The sequence below is a fragment of the Cheilinus undulatus genome, linkage group 24, assembly GCF_018320785.1.
Source record: "Cheilinus undulatus linkage group 24, ASM1832078v1, whole genome shotgun sequence".
Classification (NCBI taxonomy): domain Eukaryota; kingdom Metazoa; phylum Chordata; class Actinopteri; order Labriformes; family Labridae; genus Cheilinus; species Cheilinus undulatus.
Window position 1 is genome coordinate 13,337,172 of NC_054888.1, and position 17,145 is coordinate 13,354,316.

A 17,145-nucleotide genomic window follows, 5' to 3' on the forward strand; every position below is an offset into this window, starting at 1 on the left:
AAGTAAGCACAGCTTAGAGTGCTGTCTGGGCAGGTAGTACAGTTGCAACAAGGATCTGGTTGTGCTGTAGGTGTCCCACGGGCCTTAAAGCCACCGGTAGAGTCCCGGTGTTATCCCAGGAGTGAAAAGGGCCGCTACTCCAGCCCCAGGTTGTTGCACATCAGGCCCCATGATGACTCTTTAGCACCCTGCATGCTTGAAACGTATGGACATGACAGTATATATGGTAATAAGTTCAGTGTTTGGTCAAATCGAAGCTTAGGTAATCCACTTAAACTTTTTAATTTAATCTGTGATGGATATCTATGGACTAAAATTTTTGAAATCTTTTGCTATTAAAAAAAACTGTTAATCTGACATTGCAGGGGTTTTGTACAAGCCTTAAAACCTAATTCATTGTCTTTAGATGGATTGTCATTTTATTATTCTCTTACTTTTGATTGATCAGCTGAAATTTAAGGTCTTAAAGATGAATGGCGTGTGGTTGAGATATATATTCATAGCCAATCAAATGCTAATTTCTCTGTGATATTAAGCACACAGGGCTTGGTAGCTACAGTATGGCATTTTCTTGTGTCTTTATTAGCATAGCATTAAGGCTCCTATCACGTCTATAAACATGTTCTATCAGCAGAGGACCTATACTGCCAGAAAAAAATCACTAAAAACTTGGTATTTTCTAACAAAATTAAGGCCATTTACTACTTAATCCCTACTGCTTTCTGCTACTCATGACTGAATTACAGTGATTTACTGTGACATTACATGGATACCCTCTATTGTGCAATTAAAGTAGTTCACTTTGATAGAATATTCCCGTCTTTAATAGCATGACAGAATCTCCAGTTTTGCATTTCAACATCACTTTGAATAAATTCAAAGAAATCTATTTCTGTATCTTACAGTTTGGAGCTGTAGGTTAAATGAGTACTGCAGTGCAACACTGGGTTGGTATGAAACCATAATTGAGGCCTTTATTTTGATTTTTTTTTTTTTTTTTTTTTTTAAGGATAACACATGCAAGACTGCATGTATGAAATGACTCACTGTTCAACAGAATTTGCACTTTTTTCACGAGTTCCAGTGTATTTGCTTTCTCAGTGCAAGTATTCCAGTTCAGGTTAATGATGAAGCTGAGCCAGTTCATTTAGAATTTTGCGCTTTTATTATGAAAGAAAAGAAGGATTTCCAGCTGGTTGAAACTTATAATATTAACAATGAACAAAGAAACTTCTTACAGGTTAAAGTCATTTAACTCTGCAGCTGATTTTACTACAGATGGTTTAAAGTGTTGCAATATTTTTTAATACTAATCCTAAATCAGTACTGGGAACAATTGTATATCTATGATTGGAACTGATCAAATGCTTAGGCTACTTTTGTACATCCTTAAAATCTCTCACATTAATGATTTTTTCCTTTTTACTGAGGACTTGTAATGGAAAAGCAATGCTACTAATTAGGACAACCTTCAAAATGCTGGAAAGTTCCCTGTGGAGTTTTGGCACAATATATTTAAAGAATTTGCCAACTTGTCATTCAGAAGGACACACCAGCAGCTTCTTTACATGATAATTCCCCAGTCAACAGAGGAGAAATGTAGAAATCCAGAAAATCCTGCAGTCAAACAGATATTCAAATCAGTGTCTGAATTGGTCCAAAAGTTGGTTTTATAAATGTTTCTGAGGAAGAAACTATTTCTGAAAAATAGTGGTTTATTAATCAAATCATTGAAATTAAAAAGCTTTGCATGATACCTTCAACACTGAACATTTCAGTCAGATATTTGGTGCTTGTTTGCTTGATTTTGCCCAGAATAAGATAGATTCCAGATTTATTTTATCTTTTATGCTGAAAACATTCAAATTCCCTTATATTTCTATAAGACTCCAAATTCTCTATTGAATTTTCCAGAAGTTAAGGAATAGAATCTCCAAATCCAAATAAAAATGCCAAATTGTGTTTTTCATTCCCTGAAAAGTGTTGATTTTGAATATTCAAGGTTTTTGGCCCAATGCCAGCAAAATGAAACAAAAAGGACACTGATTGCAGTGAACTGAGGAAATTCAGAGATTCCTCCCTATTAGAAATGGAATGTGATTTTAAAACAGGCCATGCTCAGTTACAGTTAGGCTAATGGAACTGAGAATTTAGGTAAAGTACCTTTTACTAACCATAGTCCACATTAACGTATCTGGAAAAGTGTCGAACATCCGAACATCCAACAGAATGGTTGTTTACAGCAAAACAGATTCTTGTGCCAGATTTGAGCAGACACTCAAGGATATGGAACATTTTATGACTGTATTTTGAATAAATGTAATGTTTTCTCTTACCTTTCTGGTTGAGAACACTTTGAGAAAACCACGTTTGTCAGCAGAGCTGTCATTAGTGACATAAAATTTCATCTGAACAAAAAAAACTGCTCATGAAAGTAAACAATTAGACAGACCTGTTAATAATCACAACAGCTTATCATCACACCAGAATATGGGTTTGAGAAACTGTGTATTTTAACTTAAAATAGAGGAGGTAGGACTTATTTACTGTTCTACACCCAGTTGGCAGGGGAGCTTTAAATATTCTGGCTTCACTCTCAGGCAGCTGTTGGCACGTCCATCTTAATATAAAGTCTATGGCTACAGTATCCCATATAATTACTAGGCGAGGAATCAGATATTCAGTGCAGCACTTCTCAGCATTAATAAACAGTCTCTGGTCTATTAATATTGAAGCAGTAGACATAATCAAAGTTGCAAGTAAACAGCAATCTCAAAGGATTATATTCTGAATATAAACCTGCCAAACACACTTGATTATTGAAGAAAAATGCTCATAAATCCCGATGAGCCCCGTTCTCATTCTTATTGAAAAAGACACACGAATGTGCCAAAAATACTGTTCTCTAGGAAATGCTATTCCCTCCTACTGTGTGGCTTCACAATAAGACAAGGATATCAAATTCTATGAATAGAAAGCCCATCAGGCTTGGAGGAGGCGTAGAACTTGGACAGACACCATGTTAACAAGCGAATGAGAGAATGGATTATCCTGCCGCTGGATGGTGACATTCGAAGATGCTGCTTCCCTCGAGATGTAGAGCAGAAAACCCATCCCGGTGTATATTCTGTAAGAGTTATTTACAGCAAATTACTAAGCTACAATAACTCAGAATTACACAGTATATCGTAATATGTTCCATCCTTTTCTGCTGCTTTAAAGCCCCTTTTGTAGGAGTTTAAATCTGCTTATGAAACAGACTAAAATTGATGCTGATGCCTACAAACAGATGACCTATGAAAGCAAACCAGAACATCGATGACAAGATAAACCATTTCTGTATGGTTGTTTTTAATGCCTAATAACATTGCAGTGGGGTAGGTGACAGGCAAGCACGTTGAACAAAACAGTCTTTATTATATTTTCGGCAGCAACAAATTCAAAGTGATATTTTTTGCCCTTAAAAGAAAGCAGGATTTTTTTGTTTCTCAAATATGCATGAACACAGTGGTAATTCTAGAGTCTATTGAGGCCCAGGCAGGAACTTACAGGGGTCCCCAAAATCAGTTTTCATCATCATTATGCCATATATAAATTGGTTAATATAGAAATGATGAAATGTTTAATTTCCAGTTAACTTGCACATCATTTTCAAATATAAACATCATTTGAAGTTACAGTCCTTTAGATTCCTCTTTTTCATTTTTGTTTGTTGACTCCTAGATGGATGAGACCTCATATTTCTCCTTCAGCTTTAATTGCCCATCTCCATTTTTCAAGGAAAAATGCATTAAATTCTTATCAGCTACAGGAGAGTGAGAGCTTCCATTGGGGCCCCATTATGGGGGGTTCTATTGTCATTGCAAACTTTGCACATTTTAAACAAAAACCTTAAAACCTTATCATTTCCGTCTCTCTCTTTTTCCTTTTTTTCCTCACTCTCAGACAGATCAGCCTCTTCATGTTCCTTTGATGACTCTCATCGACAAACTTCAGTTTCCACAAGGATTACTCTTTTCTGTTTTTTAACCTTTTTAACCAAACTCATTGAGATTAAAACTCTCTTTCAAGTGTCCTGTCCAAGACAGGCAGCAGCACAAAAATCTCAACCACATGACTATATTATAAGACAAGAAATAATGACTCTTCTGCAACAAAAAAAAATACATAATTGAAAACATCCAATGCACCCTTGTCAATATCTTCCTCTCAAACATTTCCAGTGACACAAGCTCTAAGGTATTTTTGTAATTAATTCCAGGCTAAAGGAGCAATGACTTTTAACGTCTGTTTCCCTGTTAAAGTTCAGGAGGAATGCATGTGACACTTAACAGCACAAACAACAGTGAGTTCGCTAAGATGGGGCCCTATTAGGCGGGTTTCCGACTGTCATTGCAAACTTTGTACATTTTGAGCCACTGCTGTACTGCAAGGTTTTCAGCTTTCTGGGGCTCCCTACTGGCCTGGGGTCGCTTGGAGTTGCCTGCCAAGCCTTTTAAAAAGCAGCCTCTCTGCATATACGGGCAATATAAGGAAAATTTAAGATAAAAAAAAAATCTATTTCAAGAATAATTTAATAAGACTTCAAGAAGTAAAGGTTTATTTTTTTTTAACATTAACGATATTTTAAATTGACGTATGGAAAAACAAGGTACATTGATTTCAACATTTGTTGATCATTGATAAAACCATAAGAAAGCAGGTCTACTTGATTTTTTTCTCTTCAGAAAACCTTTGTTTTCTGAAGAGAAATGTCATCATTTTAGTTCCACTTTGTTATCATAATGTCTAGTTATACTCCAAGTTGATAGTCATATAAACATCAAGATTCTGATAATTGTCAATTTTATGGCTCACTCATTGAAAAAGAAACCACAATAACATAAATATTGATAACCAAGGGAGAGATTGGACCACATTCCATGCTAGCAATATGTGTTAAGTATGCATTTGTGCTTACAGCGCAACATTTACATCTCAGCTTTATCTTAAAACTCCACTGTAATTTTTACATCATGGGAGATGGGGTCTATTTCATTCTAGTGTGCATCTTCTAATTTATCAGTCTTGATTGAAAATCTAATAAAAGTTGCACTGACAACCATTTCGATTGAATCGGCATTGAAACTCTACCTCAGTTGCTTGCTAGCTCAACCTAATTTTGACACTCAGACATAAGTGGCTCTGTCTGTTGTTGTGAATATATATTTGCTTTTAAAAGTCTAGACCTCTAGTATAAGATGACCTTACATCTTTAAGGCGTGTTTATATGAGAAAAGGTTTTATATTGAGGTGAACCAGAGGATCTCTCAGAAAACAGATTAACTTTCAATAATATGATTCTCTGATAGACGGCAGGTGGAATAATAGAAATTGGTAGACTGGGTTTCATTTCTTCCTGATTTACAACCTTCTCTACCCCTTCCTTCATCCTCCATCGAGACAAATACCCATCTGAACACTGATTAGAAAGAGTGACCCCTTGAATCTGTCACGTTTTTTAATTGAAATTCAAATCCTCGGTGCCACGCTGATGATGAAACATGGATTGAGAAGAACCTTTTTTTTTTTTTTAATCATTCACTCTAATTACGCCGCATGGTTATAAATATCTTTGCTTGAGAGAAATGAGATAGAGGCCTCATCACTCCCGGCCAATCTCGCCTCAGCCACAATAGACGAGAGCACAGACTATTTGGAACTGTAATTGCGCGAGTGTTTATCTGTGTGGACTTTATCAGGTAAATGTGCTGAAGTGAAGATTGACAGTGGGAGCTACTGAAGAGTGGAGATGGCAATTTTCTGCTGCTGTTTTCCTAACTTTCTTATCTCGCTTCTCTCTCTATCATACACTGTTGTTCTTTTGTCGTTTCCCTCCTCCCGCTCTCCCTCTCTCTCTCTCTCTCTCTCTCTCTCTCTCTCTCTTTGTCTTTGTCTGTCTTTCTGTCTGTCCGTCCTCCTCGCCCCCGTACTGTGAAGGCAGGTACCTGGTGCTGGCAAACAACAACCTTCAGATCCACCAGGTGACCAAAGCGGATGAGGGCGTGTACCGCTGTGAGGCCAGCGTGGAGGCCCGAGGCGAGATCGACTTTGTGGACATTGCTGTGGTCGTCAATGGTGAGTTAGATATTCATGACATAAAGATTACTGATAAATGTATGGGAACAGCTGTGTTACTAGACAGTGCAATACGTGACACTGAGATTATTTATCCATTAAGAAGCTTATATATTTGGTTAGGACAAACCATCAAGACTTTCACTTCATAGATGTGAATAAATTCCATAAAAACTGCATCATGCCAAGCTTTCTGACATAAATCTTAAGTCTTCAAGCACTTTTTTCTGCTCTTAATTCCCTGCAAAGTAACAGAAGGCACTGTATGCAAAACTAGCATTCTGATTCTGGTGTTAATTCCTTTCAGCAGTATGTTGCAAACTATGGAGCAGAACTCTCTGGTAGCTTCCAAAAATGTCAATATTTCCTCTTTAAGATGCTATTAGATGCCAAGATTTAGGCATCTAACATCATCTAGACAACAATCTTGTTGCTTCTTCTAACTTTCTTTGACTGTTTTGTTAAAAAAAATGGTATAAAGGCTTCAGTTTGGAGTCTCTCTTGCAGCTTAAATACTGAGTCATAGAGCCATTTAAGCCATCAGTTTTGGTTAGCATAAAGACTTTTAAATGGCATGCTTAAAGCTTAAATGTCGCCCTTTTAATTGGAATGGCGCCCATTTAATGTTGGCATCCCAACAATTAAGTCTCATATCAAAGTAGACATTTTTGCTGTTGTATTTTATACATCTGGCCCTATCTGAAAAACCAAACCAGCATTACATGGAAAACAGCTTTCAGAACAAAATGTTTCCTTCTAAATGACAGACATCATTAATATCGAGTATGACCTACCTTTGCATTTATCTTGAACCCTTTTAGGGAGACTGTCTTAAAGTTTTAAGTACTCTTCATATGCATTATCACAGACTTCTTCAGCACTTCCCACAGGTTCTTCTTTAGATTCAGGCTGTCTTATTTTCTTTCTCTTACCACTTCCTGTCTCCATAATATTCAGATCTGGACTCTGTGAAGGATGATTGTTGGTGTTTTATCAGCAGCTTCTTCCCTCAAACTATGCTTGTTAGTTATTAATGGACATTTTTAGCAGTAACTAGTAAGACTACTTTCACTTTTATGTTGGCTGCTTTTTGTTGCCAGTCTAATTAGCTTTGTATTGTCTTTGCACTGATGCTTGTACATGAATAAAGTTCCTAACAGAAAAGTCAAGCTTTGGAATTAAATTTGAATAATTTCACTGCATTTTCATAGTACTTATGGTTGGGCCTGCCCACAGATTTGGCCGGGCCCCTGTAAAACACCAGAGAATGGGCCTGCCCTAGTTGTGATTTATTAGTGTATGATTGTTAGATCAGTAGCATTGGTGCTAGCACCTTGGCTAACAGTTACTTTGATTTTACACTGAAAAATGTGTCTAGCTGTTATTGGGTTCTGATGTTAAAATTATTTTCTGCTACTTTTTAACCAGTATCACCACTTCTTCCACCTATTCTTGCAACTGTTTGCCTTATTTTTGCTATTTTTAGTCAATTTTGCTTTTAAACCATGTGTTGCTACTTAATGCCAATTTTTGCTACTTCATTTTGCTACTTTAACCCATTTTTGATGCTTGTTGCCCATTTTCTCTACTTTTTTCACTTTAACCCCCCCTTTTTGCAACTTATTGCTACTTTCCTGTGGTCTTGCTTTCTACATCTAACCCCTGTTTTGCCCATATGTGCCACTTTTTGCTCCTTCTCTTTGCTACTTCAACCCATTTTTAATACTTTTGGCCAGGTCTTTCTATTTGTCAGTTTTTTGCCATATTGCCCAGTTTTGCTAGTCTTTGCCCATTTTTGCCACTTTTGCCATTTTTCTCTCTTTTTGCATCTTCTTTCTTATTTTAGCCCTTTTTGTTTGCCCTATTTCTTTACTTTTAGCCTATATTTGCAGCTTTTTGGCCACTTAAACCCATTTTTACCACTCTTTCCCCATTTTTGACATTTTTGCTATTTTCCCCCATTTTTGCTATTTTTATTTACATTTTCTGCCACTTGTTGCCCATATTTACAGCCAATTTTTCCATGTTTTGCCCATATGTTCCCCTTCTTGCCACTTTTCACCCATTTCTGTCTCCCCTCTCAAACCTTTTAATTCTTCTGCATTAAAGTTGTCTCAGTGTCTTGTACTTTGTTATCTGACATCCTTACATTGGATGAAAACGAGTTTAATTCTTCAAAAAGGCTTGGTATAATACAGCATAAATAAATCAAATGTATTTTTGTTACTTTGATAGGTCTCTTTGTTATTCAGGTTGAAAATTGACTATGGCTATCATTGCTTGACTTCCCAGTGGACCATGATTATGCTGACTTCTGTGGGCCCCCAGCTTGGCTGGGTCCGAGAAAGCTCTCCCCTTTATCCCCCCTTCTATGGATTGTCACAGTGCTTAGATAATAAAACCAATCGCAATCAGGCACTGTAAGGAAGGAGTAGCATGATGGACAGCAAATCACTGTTTGCCCTCTTTTGCTTTTTCTTACTTTATTTTCATGCCTAAAAGATTAAGAGTCAAGCACTACACTTGATTGTTGTGCTGAGCCTTTAGAGCTTGTTGATCATGTTACAGATGCTACATCCTTATATCTGTCTGTATTTTAACTATATATACCTGCTCCTACAGAGGTCTGAGAATGCCCCCAAACAGCCTCAAATAGCTCACTATTAGATTGAAGACTTGTAAACCAACAGCAGGGCAGTTTTTGTCGTGGAGCGTAATCCTCTTATAGTGACATAGCCCAGCAAACAATCTTGTTTTGGGGCTCGAGTCACTATCATCATCCATCTCTTTGAATACAAACTCCTGCAAACCTTGCTTGTTTTCAGCGGAGAGCTTTAAAGGAAGCTATGCAGGAAGATTCCAGGCACTCCTCACCCAGTGTCGACGGATTAGCATTCATTAGAGGTCCGGCTTCCTCTACACAAGTCTTGTTGCTGTTGAACACCACTCACTCCTTTTTTTCGTTAATGCAACAAGAAACTGGAGTGTGCAGGTGGCCAAGGTTAACTAACAAGGAAAGTGTACACAGGAGCTGCTTTCCCTCCTCGTGACTGGGAAATCTGTCATGTTTCCCAGCTCAGCATAATTAGAAGTAATTGATTATCTCAGAAAGACAGTTTTCTCTAAACAACTAATTGCTGTTGTTCCTAGATATGAAGACACATGTACGATAATAGGCTGTCAGATTGTTGTTGATCACAGAAGAGTTGTTGAGCCTGTTTCAAGGCTGCTTTAGCGTGACCTATTTGAGAGCTTGTTTACAGTGCTCTGATGGTTTGATACCACACGCAGCCGTGATGATGAGCAGGAACTGAGCTGCACATTCAGGTTGAGTGCACACACTTAAACCTTCAGCTGTATCATAACAGAGCTGTCAGCTTTGACAGATTCAGCTCCACTGACTCAGATAAGTCCATCATTGGTGTACTTAAAGCTGGCTCGCTCTTTCTGCTGTTTTTTTGGTTCCCTTTATTCTTTAATGTGACTGAAAATTTCAATTAGCCACAGCTTTGGGCTCTGTGGCCCAAAAATCGAAGGATGTCATTTTAATTTTCTCATTTGTCCTTATTAACAGAGTCACCTGAGACTGCTGGAGTGATTGAAATGTGATTTCACTAAGGCCACCAGCGTCCCGTAACGCTTGAACAGCTGCAATATTGTCCCTGCCTGTGTAATTCTCCCACGTCTAATGTAATATTAGAGCAGCCCTCCGCCCAAAAACTATGAATCGCATTCAATTTAGCACACCACTTACCTCACTTGTGAGGAAGATCCAATAAGCCTGCTCAATGAGGCACAACCTATTATTGCAGCGACACGACACTCGCCATGTGGTGCTGAGACGGGACAAAGAGAGGAGCAACACTATCGAAGGGTGCAGCACCCTGAGGGATACGGAGTGAACTTTACTTCCTCTCAAGAACACATTTTATTTTGATCACAGAAATTTATACATTTACACGCTTCAAGCCGAGCCTGAGGGAGACTCAATCTGATCAGTGAGAGCACCATTTGCTCTGCTTGAAATTAAAGAGGAAACGGAGACTTAATAAAACTAATGAGTTTGTCCAATATGGTACCACCAGGCTCAGGGACATCTGTTATAACAGTACACGCATTTTTGTCAGTTTCATGCTTGGGCATTCAAAATTTGCACACAGAGATATCCTTCTGTCTCACTTTGGTCTTATTTTTATTAGTCACAACCACTGGCAATCTCTAGCATCTCTGAAAGAAGCCAAGGAAGAAGTGCAAAGCCAAGCAATTCCTTAAGTGTCCACTTGAGAATGGCCCCAAAAGCCAAGAAATACCTATAAGGACCTGTCGTCTATTATGGGGAACATATAAAGAACCATATAATGTACAATGATATGTCAATAGAATATCTAGATGAGGCATACACAAGCAGATAGGGCAGACAGGAAGATGCCAGGCACTTGCAGTGGCTGACCTGGTCTGCCTGAAGTTAAACAATTTGGGTTGTTTGTGTTGAACTTGATTCCAGGAAAGATGTCATTGTGATGTAAAATGTAAGGTGAAGTTGATCGACCGAGGAAACTTTTGATCAGTATAGTTGACATTTGTAGTAGTAGAAGAAAGATTCTGGTTGGACCAGGAACCAACAAAGACGGGAATCATGAGGAGAGTACTGACTATAATACTTTAAATGTAACATTGGTCTTTGCACATCCAAAGACATTGTCTGGGAAATTATTCCAACTAGCAATACACAACAGAAAATGGCGTTGTCAGCAGGATTGGAACAGGGCCATGATGTGAAATGGATCATTTCCAGTCCAGAGGCATGTGTCCACAGACTTAAGCTGATTTCACAACTCAATTTCAATTCAATTCAGTGAAATTCAACAATCTTAGTAGCGTGGAAAACATCAGTTTTAATTTCCAAAGCAATGTTGGAATTCATAATGATAGTAATAGATAGTCTTGTTATTGGTAGCTGTATCAAAATTTGGGGTTTAACTATAAAATTGTGGTAAAAAAGCTGAAACTATGAAAAAAGTGAAAATAATACAACCTGTTTATGGTGGTGGTGTGGTGTTGTTGGTAACAACAGCTCACATAATGTGCTGCAGCATTTTCACACTGTTGCACTTCACCCAGCAGATATGGAAGCTTGTTTTTATCGTTCATACTGGTGCATTCTTTTTGTTTGCTGTTGAAAAACTTGTCTCTGATGTCCTTGTATAAAGGACAGGCCTTTAGAAAGTGCAGCTCTGTTTCCACCTCCAGTTGGCTGCAGTGGATGCACAGTCTAACTTCTTTAATGATCTTTGCTCCTAGGGACAAACATACTCTAAACAGTAAGGGTTTTCTTCTTTTGTATCTTATGTGATTAGGCTCAGCTGGGTCTGGCATGGCATAGTTAGACCTGAGGACCTAACATTAGCTACATACGCTAAGTAACTACATGATCTGTGTAGCTAATGAAAGCTATGTAGCTATGTGATCTATGCAACTAATGTAAATTACATAAGCTACATAGCTATGTGATCTGTGTAGCTGACATACGCTAGCTAGATAGGTATTTCCTTTCTGACAGAGACAGCGTCTGCAGTCAGACCTCTCATGATTTTTAAGAGGCTAAGGCCCAGTTCAGTTCTTTCTGTTTTCCTGGTTCTGGATTGACTAAAAGTAAGGCTGAGATCACATTTCCAATATAGCTTCTGCCATCATTTGGCTTCATAATGCTTTTTTTCCCCACCAGTGTGAGATGTCACTAAGATACTTTCCATAATTATACAGGCTATGTTCAGGCTCTAAAGTTGCAGGTATAAAATTCAGATTTTTGGGCTCATAAGCACCACTGGGGGCTAAATACAGTATTACGGGTTCACTTTTTTGTATAACATTCATTTTGGGAGGCTTTTTATGCCTTTATTGATAGAGGAGGACAGCGGATAGAGGCGGAAACAGGGATGAGAGAGTGGGGAAAAGGACTTGAAACAGGCCCACTTGTGTACATCTGGCATGACCCAAACACCAGTTCATCCTCGCCCAGAGTCCACCATTGTTCTTCTTCATTGTTTAATGTGCACTGTGCTGACTGTACACTGATTTTTCCTGGTTATACAAATGAATGCTGCCAATGCAATGACTTTTATTGGTTCTCCATTATGTTCTCTTTCAGTAATTTTTCAACCCTTTTATCAACAATGACTGAAATAGGGGGAAACAATTCTGCAGTGTTGCATAGTGTTTTACCATGTTTAGAATCATTGATTTTTCCTCACTCATCCAATTCTTTCAACCTCATAATGCACAGTGCAGCCTCTTTGGTCTCTGAAGTGAACACAGTCCCACTGGAGTCATTTTCAGTGCACAGAGGTGATGCTCAGAAGTCCCAAAGCTGTAGCTGTATTGGCTCGTCCATTTGAATAAGCATTCCCATGCCAGACATTTCTCTTTCTTGTTTTGAAATAGTATGTTTACTCTTTGCAGTCCATTTCTGCTAGAGATACAGAAAAAAGGAAGAATTTGGCTCTCTGTTGCTTTAATTTACCAGTTAGCAGTTTTTCTGACTTCCCTGGTTGTAACCGTGGGAGCAGAGCAGAGCGAAAAGAAGCATCTTAGCAGAGGATTATCTGAGGAAACATGGGGCCACTGGGGTTAGCAGAGAATATACAGTATCGACAACAAACCTACACTGGTCGAACAACACAGAGGCCCTGATCACAGACACATAGAGATAGAGTAGATTGCTAGGAGGCTCAGGTATGTCAATGAGCGCAACAGACTACATGTTTTATCAATCAGCTGCAGACACTGCTTTGCTCTGTGTTGTGGCGCCTGGGGATATGGCATTGAGGTAGGATAAACAAACTGATAAAAATAGTCAGGAACACAGCTTTTCTCTGTCTCAAGTCCCTGAGAGGAAGGAGGAAGAAGAAAGGAAGCAGCTACAGGGCTTCTTCAGGCTCCACATGGTCTCCCGAGGTCCAACATTGAGCTCTTCAAGCTCCAGTCAGAGCCTGCATTGATTTGTGTCCACATCGAACCGGTGACAGGCAAAAGATTCAGAGAGATGAAACCAGGCTGTGTGCAGCAAAAAATCCTCCTGGACTTCTTTTTGACATCTCTTATGAAAGCTCAATTCTGCAGCTTTATGTAACTTCATATTTTGACATGTCACGACTCAGAATAAAACAAATACTTCAACGTACTTCAAGTTTTAGACACTTTTATCCAATGAAAAAGGAACACAAAAAGACAATTGTCACTTGAACAAGAGTTAAAAGTTGAAAGAAGAGGAATCTGAAATAGTTTACCAATCCCACTCAGTCATTGTCTTTTAAGAGTGTTAGCACTATGCAACAGCTGTATTATAATCAGTCCCAGATCAGATAGCCATGTTTGAATGAGACCATAATTGTATTAAAATGGTGACAATGTCAAATATATGTTAAGTGTGTAAATAAGTTTTCATGGGACTGAAATCTTGCTTGGTGGAACCAAGTATGTTTGCCCTCACCATTAAAATCAATTACATGGTCTATTACGTAAGCTATATTATTATAATTATATTATTATCCTATCCTATCCTATCCTATCCTGCCCTATATTATCCTGTCCTGTCCTATCTTATCCTATCCTATCCCGCCCTGTCCTATACTGTCCTATCCTAGCTTATCCTAGTGTTATCAGAGTCAGAATCAGCTTTATTGGCCAAGTATGTGTGCACATACAGGGAATTTGACTCTGGTTACTTTTGCTCTCTTGTATGAAAAAACACAGAACTTAAATAAGTGTGAAATAAAGATATATACAACATACATATTATATTATCCCATCCAATCCTAGCATAGCCTTGACTAGCCTAGCCTATCCTAGCTTATCCTAGCTTAGCCTAGCCTAGCCTAGCCTATCGTTATCCCATTCTAGCATAGCCAAGCATAGCCTAACCTAGCCTAGCCTATTTTCCTCTCCTATCCTATCCTAGCCTATTGTTATCCTATCCCCCCCTATCCTGTCCTGTCCTATCCTATCCTATCCTATCCTAGCCTAGCCTAGCCTAGACTAGCCTAGCATAGCCTATAATCCTATCCTTTCCTATCCTATGACCTATCCTATCCTATGCTATCCTGTCATATGATATCATATCATATCATATCATATCATATCCTAGCCTAGCCTAGCCTAGCGTATGGTTTTATCATCCTATCCTAGCCTAGCCTAGTCAAGCCTACCCTAGCATATGGTTTTATCATGCTATCCTATCCTAGCCTAGCCTAGCTTAGCCTAGCCTATCCTATCTTATCCTAGCCTAGCATATTGTTTTTCTATCCTATCCTATCCTATCCTATCCAAGCCAACCCTTTCATTTTTTATCCTATCCTATTCTATTCGATCACATCATATTATATCATATCATAACATATACATTATGTATTCTATCATTTTCTATCGTGTCATGTTCTTCCCTGTTGTGCCGTGTTGTGTGCCATGTTATGTCATAATGTGTTGGCTTGTACCCTATCCTGTCATTCAATATAGTGTCGTATCACATCAAATCACAGTTCTGAAAAAAATGGACTTGCTGAGAAATAAATTCTGTTACATTGTATCACATCTCATTGTTTCATATTGTATCATATTGTATCGTGTGGTGTTGCGTTGTTTCTTGTTGTGTCGTGTCATATCAGTAGGTTGTAATGTATCCTGTTCGCTACAACATTTTCTCAAAATGATTCTACCATACATTTGAAGTATCAACTGTTAAAAAAAATATTAAGTGTGTTGATAATTGGGGTTTTGATTAGCATAGTGCTTACTTTTTGCTGAGAAATCATAATGGTTTAGCTGTAACCAACGAGGTTAAGACACATTTATGAACATGTGATCAATATCAGCAGGTATTTTTCAATCATGATTTAAACAAACAAGGCTGAACCTTCACCTTAACTCCTCTTTTTCTCCCATTGTAACAACTAAAGCCACATACAGTAATAAATGGTGTTAAGATGATGTTTCCCAATGTATGAGAGCTGAGGAGAAAACCTTTCCTCCCAAAGCATAAATGAATTTAAAATGCAGTCAGGGGGAGTGAAATAGTGCTTACATTTTATTTTAAGGACCGAATAAGCAGAAGTTTTGTTGAATTTAAAAGGACAATCCCAAAAGTTTTCAGCTTTGCATATTTGAGAGGACTTTTCACTAATTAAGCATTCCAGCATTAAAAAGGGAACAGAAAATATTTGGTGTCTGAAGCTTGGATTCATTAATTTTGTGCTCTTATTAAAATAAAAGATTGCTTCTTGTATCATTAAATCTTGGTTCAAACTGCACTCAGACATTTTTTTTCTCAAATCCTTACATAAATTGTTTTTCCAAATTGATTACTGCCCATCCAATTATCCAGTGAGCTGACTGGCAGACCGACTGTCTGCTCTGTTTATTTTTACTGTAAACTGAAACTGAACTCGTGAGTCACACATAGTTATATTCAGCTTGTAGCGATGATGCATCATGCTGATCTTTTGACACGGCGTGTCAGAAGAAGTGTCACATCTGACTGCCATCAGCCGTGTGTGAACACACGTCGCTGTAACCAGTGATGCAGAGCAGCGTTTTGTCAGAAAGCAGGGCTGAAAAAAAAGCTTACTGTACACTGCCTCCTCGTGTGGAGTCATAAATATTTATGCATCGCTTGATAAAAGAGCGGATTCGTGCCCATAAGCATGCAGAGAGGGAAGCTAGGATGACCTGCTGTAGCTCCCGCTCTCCAGTGTATCATCAAAGAGGAGCGTAGATGAGGGCGATGGCATATCGGGGGAGAGGGCCACCCACTGAATGGCTAATCAACCTGAGGGCAAAGCGGCTCAGTGTCTACAAGGATGCAGAACATTTTTGGAAGTGCTCTCCAAAGTTCAACACAGAGGAGTTGTGTAAGCTTTTCATCCATGGCACAAAGTTGATGAAATGCTAAAACACCCAGAATTCAAAACTGATGGAAGATCATCAAAGAATTCATGAGTAAGGTGACAAAAAGAAGCTTAATTTTGCTCTCTTCACAAGGCTGCACTACACTCTAATGGAGAAGCAGAGCTGTCTTACCCCCACTCCGCTCCTTTGTGGATATATTTGTCCTTCCTTGTATGACACACAGTCATTTTTCATCCCTGAACGTAGCAGGATATCCCACAAAATAAGACATATTTCAGCTAGACAAACATATTTTTCATCCCGTGTGTAGCACCCGCATCAGATAGAGCAAGGATAATAACTCAGACCTGAAATCCAACATCAGCTCCTGCCAATCTCCATTTATTCACAACCTCCACTTTGTGTGTGTTTACTGTTTAGACCGGTAAACAGACAGCTGAAAATAAAGCCCACAATGCTTCCAATCTTACTCAGCAGCTCTTCTTTGATTTACATGATCCCCCATAGTGCACCTGGTTTCTCCTGAAAGCTCTGGCTGCACTTGTGTTGATCATTGTGGAGCTCTCGAGCATGATGGGAGTACCTACTTCAACCTGGAAGGAAAGTGTACACGTGGTTTTATATTCAATGCCATTTTCAGGGATCAAACATCTCTGACAGAGTAGAATTATATATCTGTAGTCATGTAGCATCTGGTCCCATGGCTTCTAAGCTCATCCATTATGGGGCTGACTACATCTTGAACTTTGATTAGACATTTGGGGACACATTTTCCATCCAGTGTAGTGTGTTTTGTATCATACCGTATCATATCATATTGTATCATATCATATGGTACTGTACCATCCTGTATCATATTGTATTGCATGGTACTAAATTATGTCATATCGTAAAGTACCATATTGCCATAGCACCGTATTGTACGTATGTGTCTGAATAATTCCATGTGGGATGGGTCATGTATATGACCAGACACCTACATAAAATATTCATCCATTCATTAATTCATTGTACTGTACTGTTAGATTGATAGAAAGATTGAAGAAAGTTTTTTTAATCCCATAGAAAATTTGGGGTATCCATTAGGAGCTTACAGACACATGATATGATGAATCTCTAACATTTAAC

The 17,145-nt window shown here is 38.5% G+C and overlaps 1 protein-coding gene across 11 annotated transcripts in view; it reads left to right on the forward strand.

The window, feature by feature from the left end:
- The window catches only part of LOC121506408 (neural cell adhesion molecule 2-like), a 475,738-nt gene that overhangs the window by 335,639 nt on the left and 122,954 nt on the right, over positions 1–17,145 (forward strand). For all 11 annotated transcript variants that reach the window (XR_005991640.1, XR_005991641.1, XR_005991643.1 and 8 more), the window contains exon 5: positions 5,980–6,117. Coding sequence is in view for 4 of the 11 variants with exons in the window: in XM_041782202.1 (XP_041638136.1) it covers positions 5,980–6,117 (138 nt within the window). In the remaining 7 variants the exon portion in view is untranslated. The remainder of the gene's footprint in view (positions 1–5,979; positions 6,118–17,145) is intronic.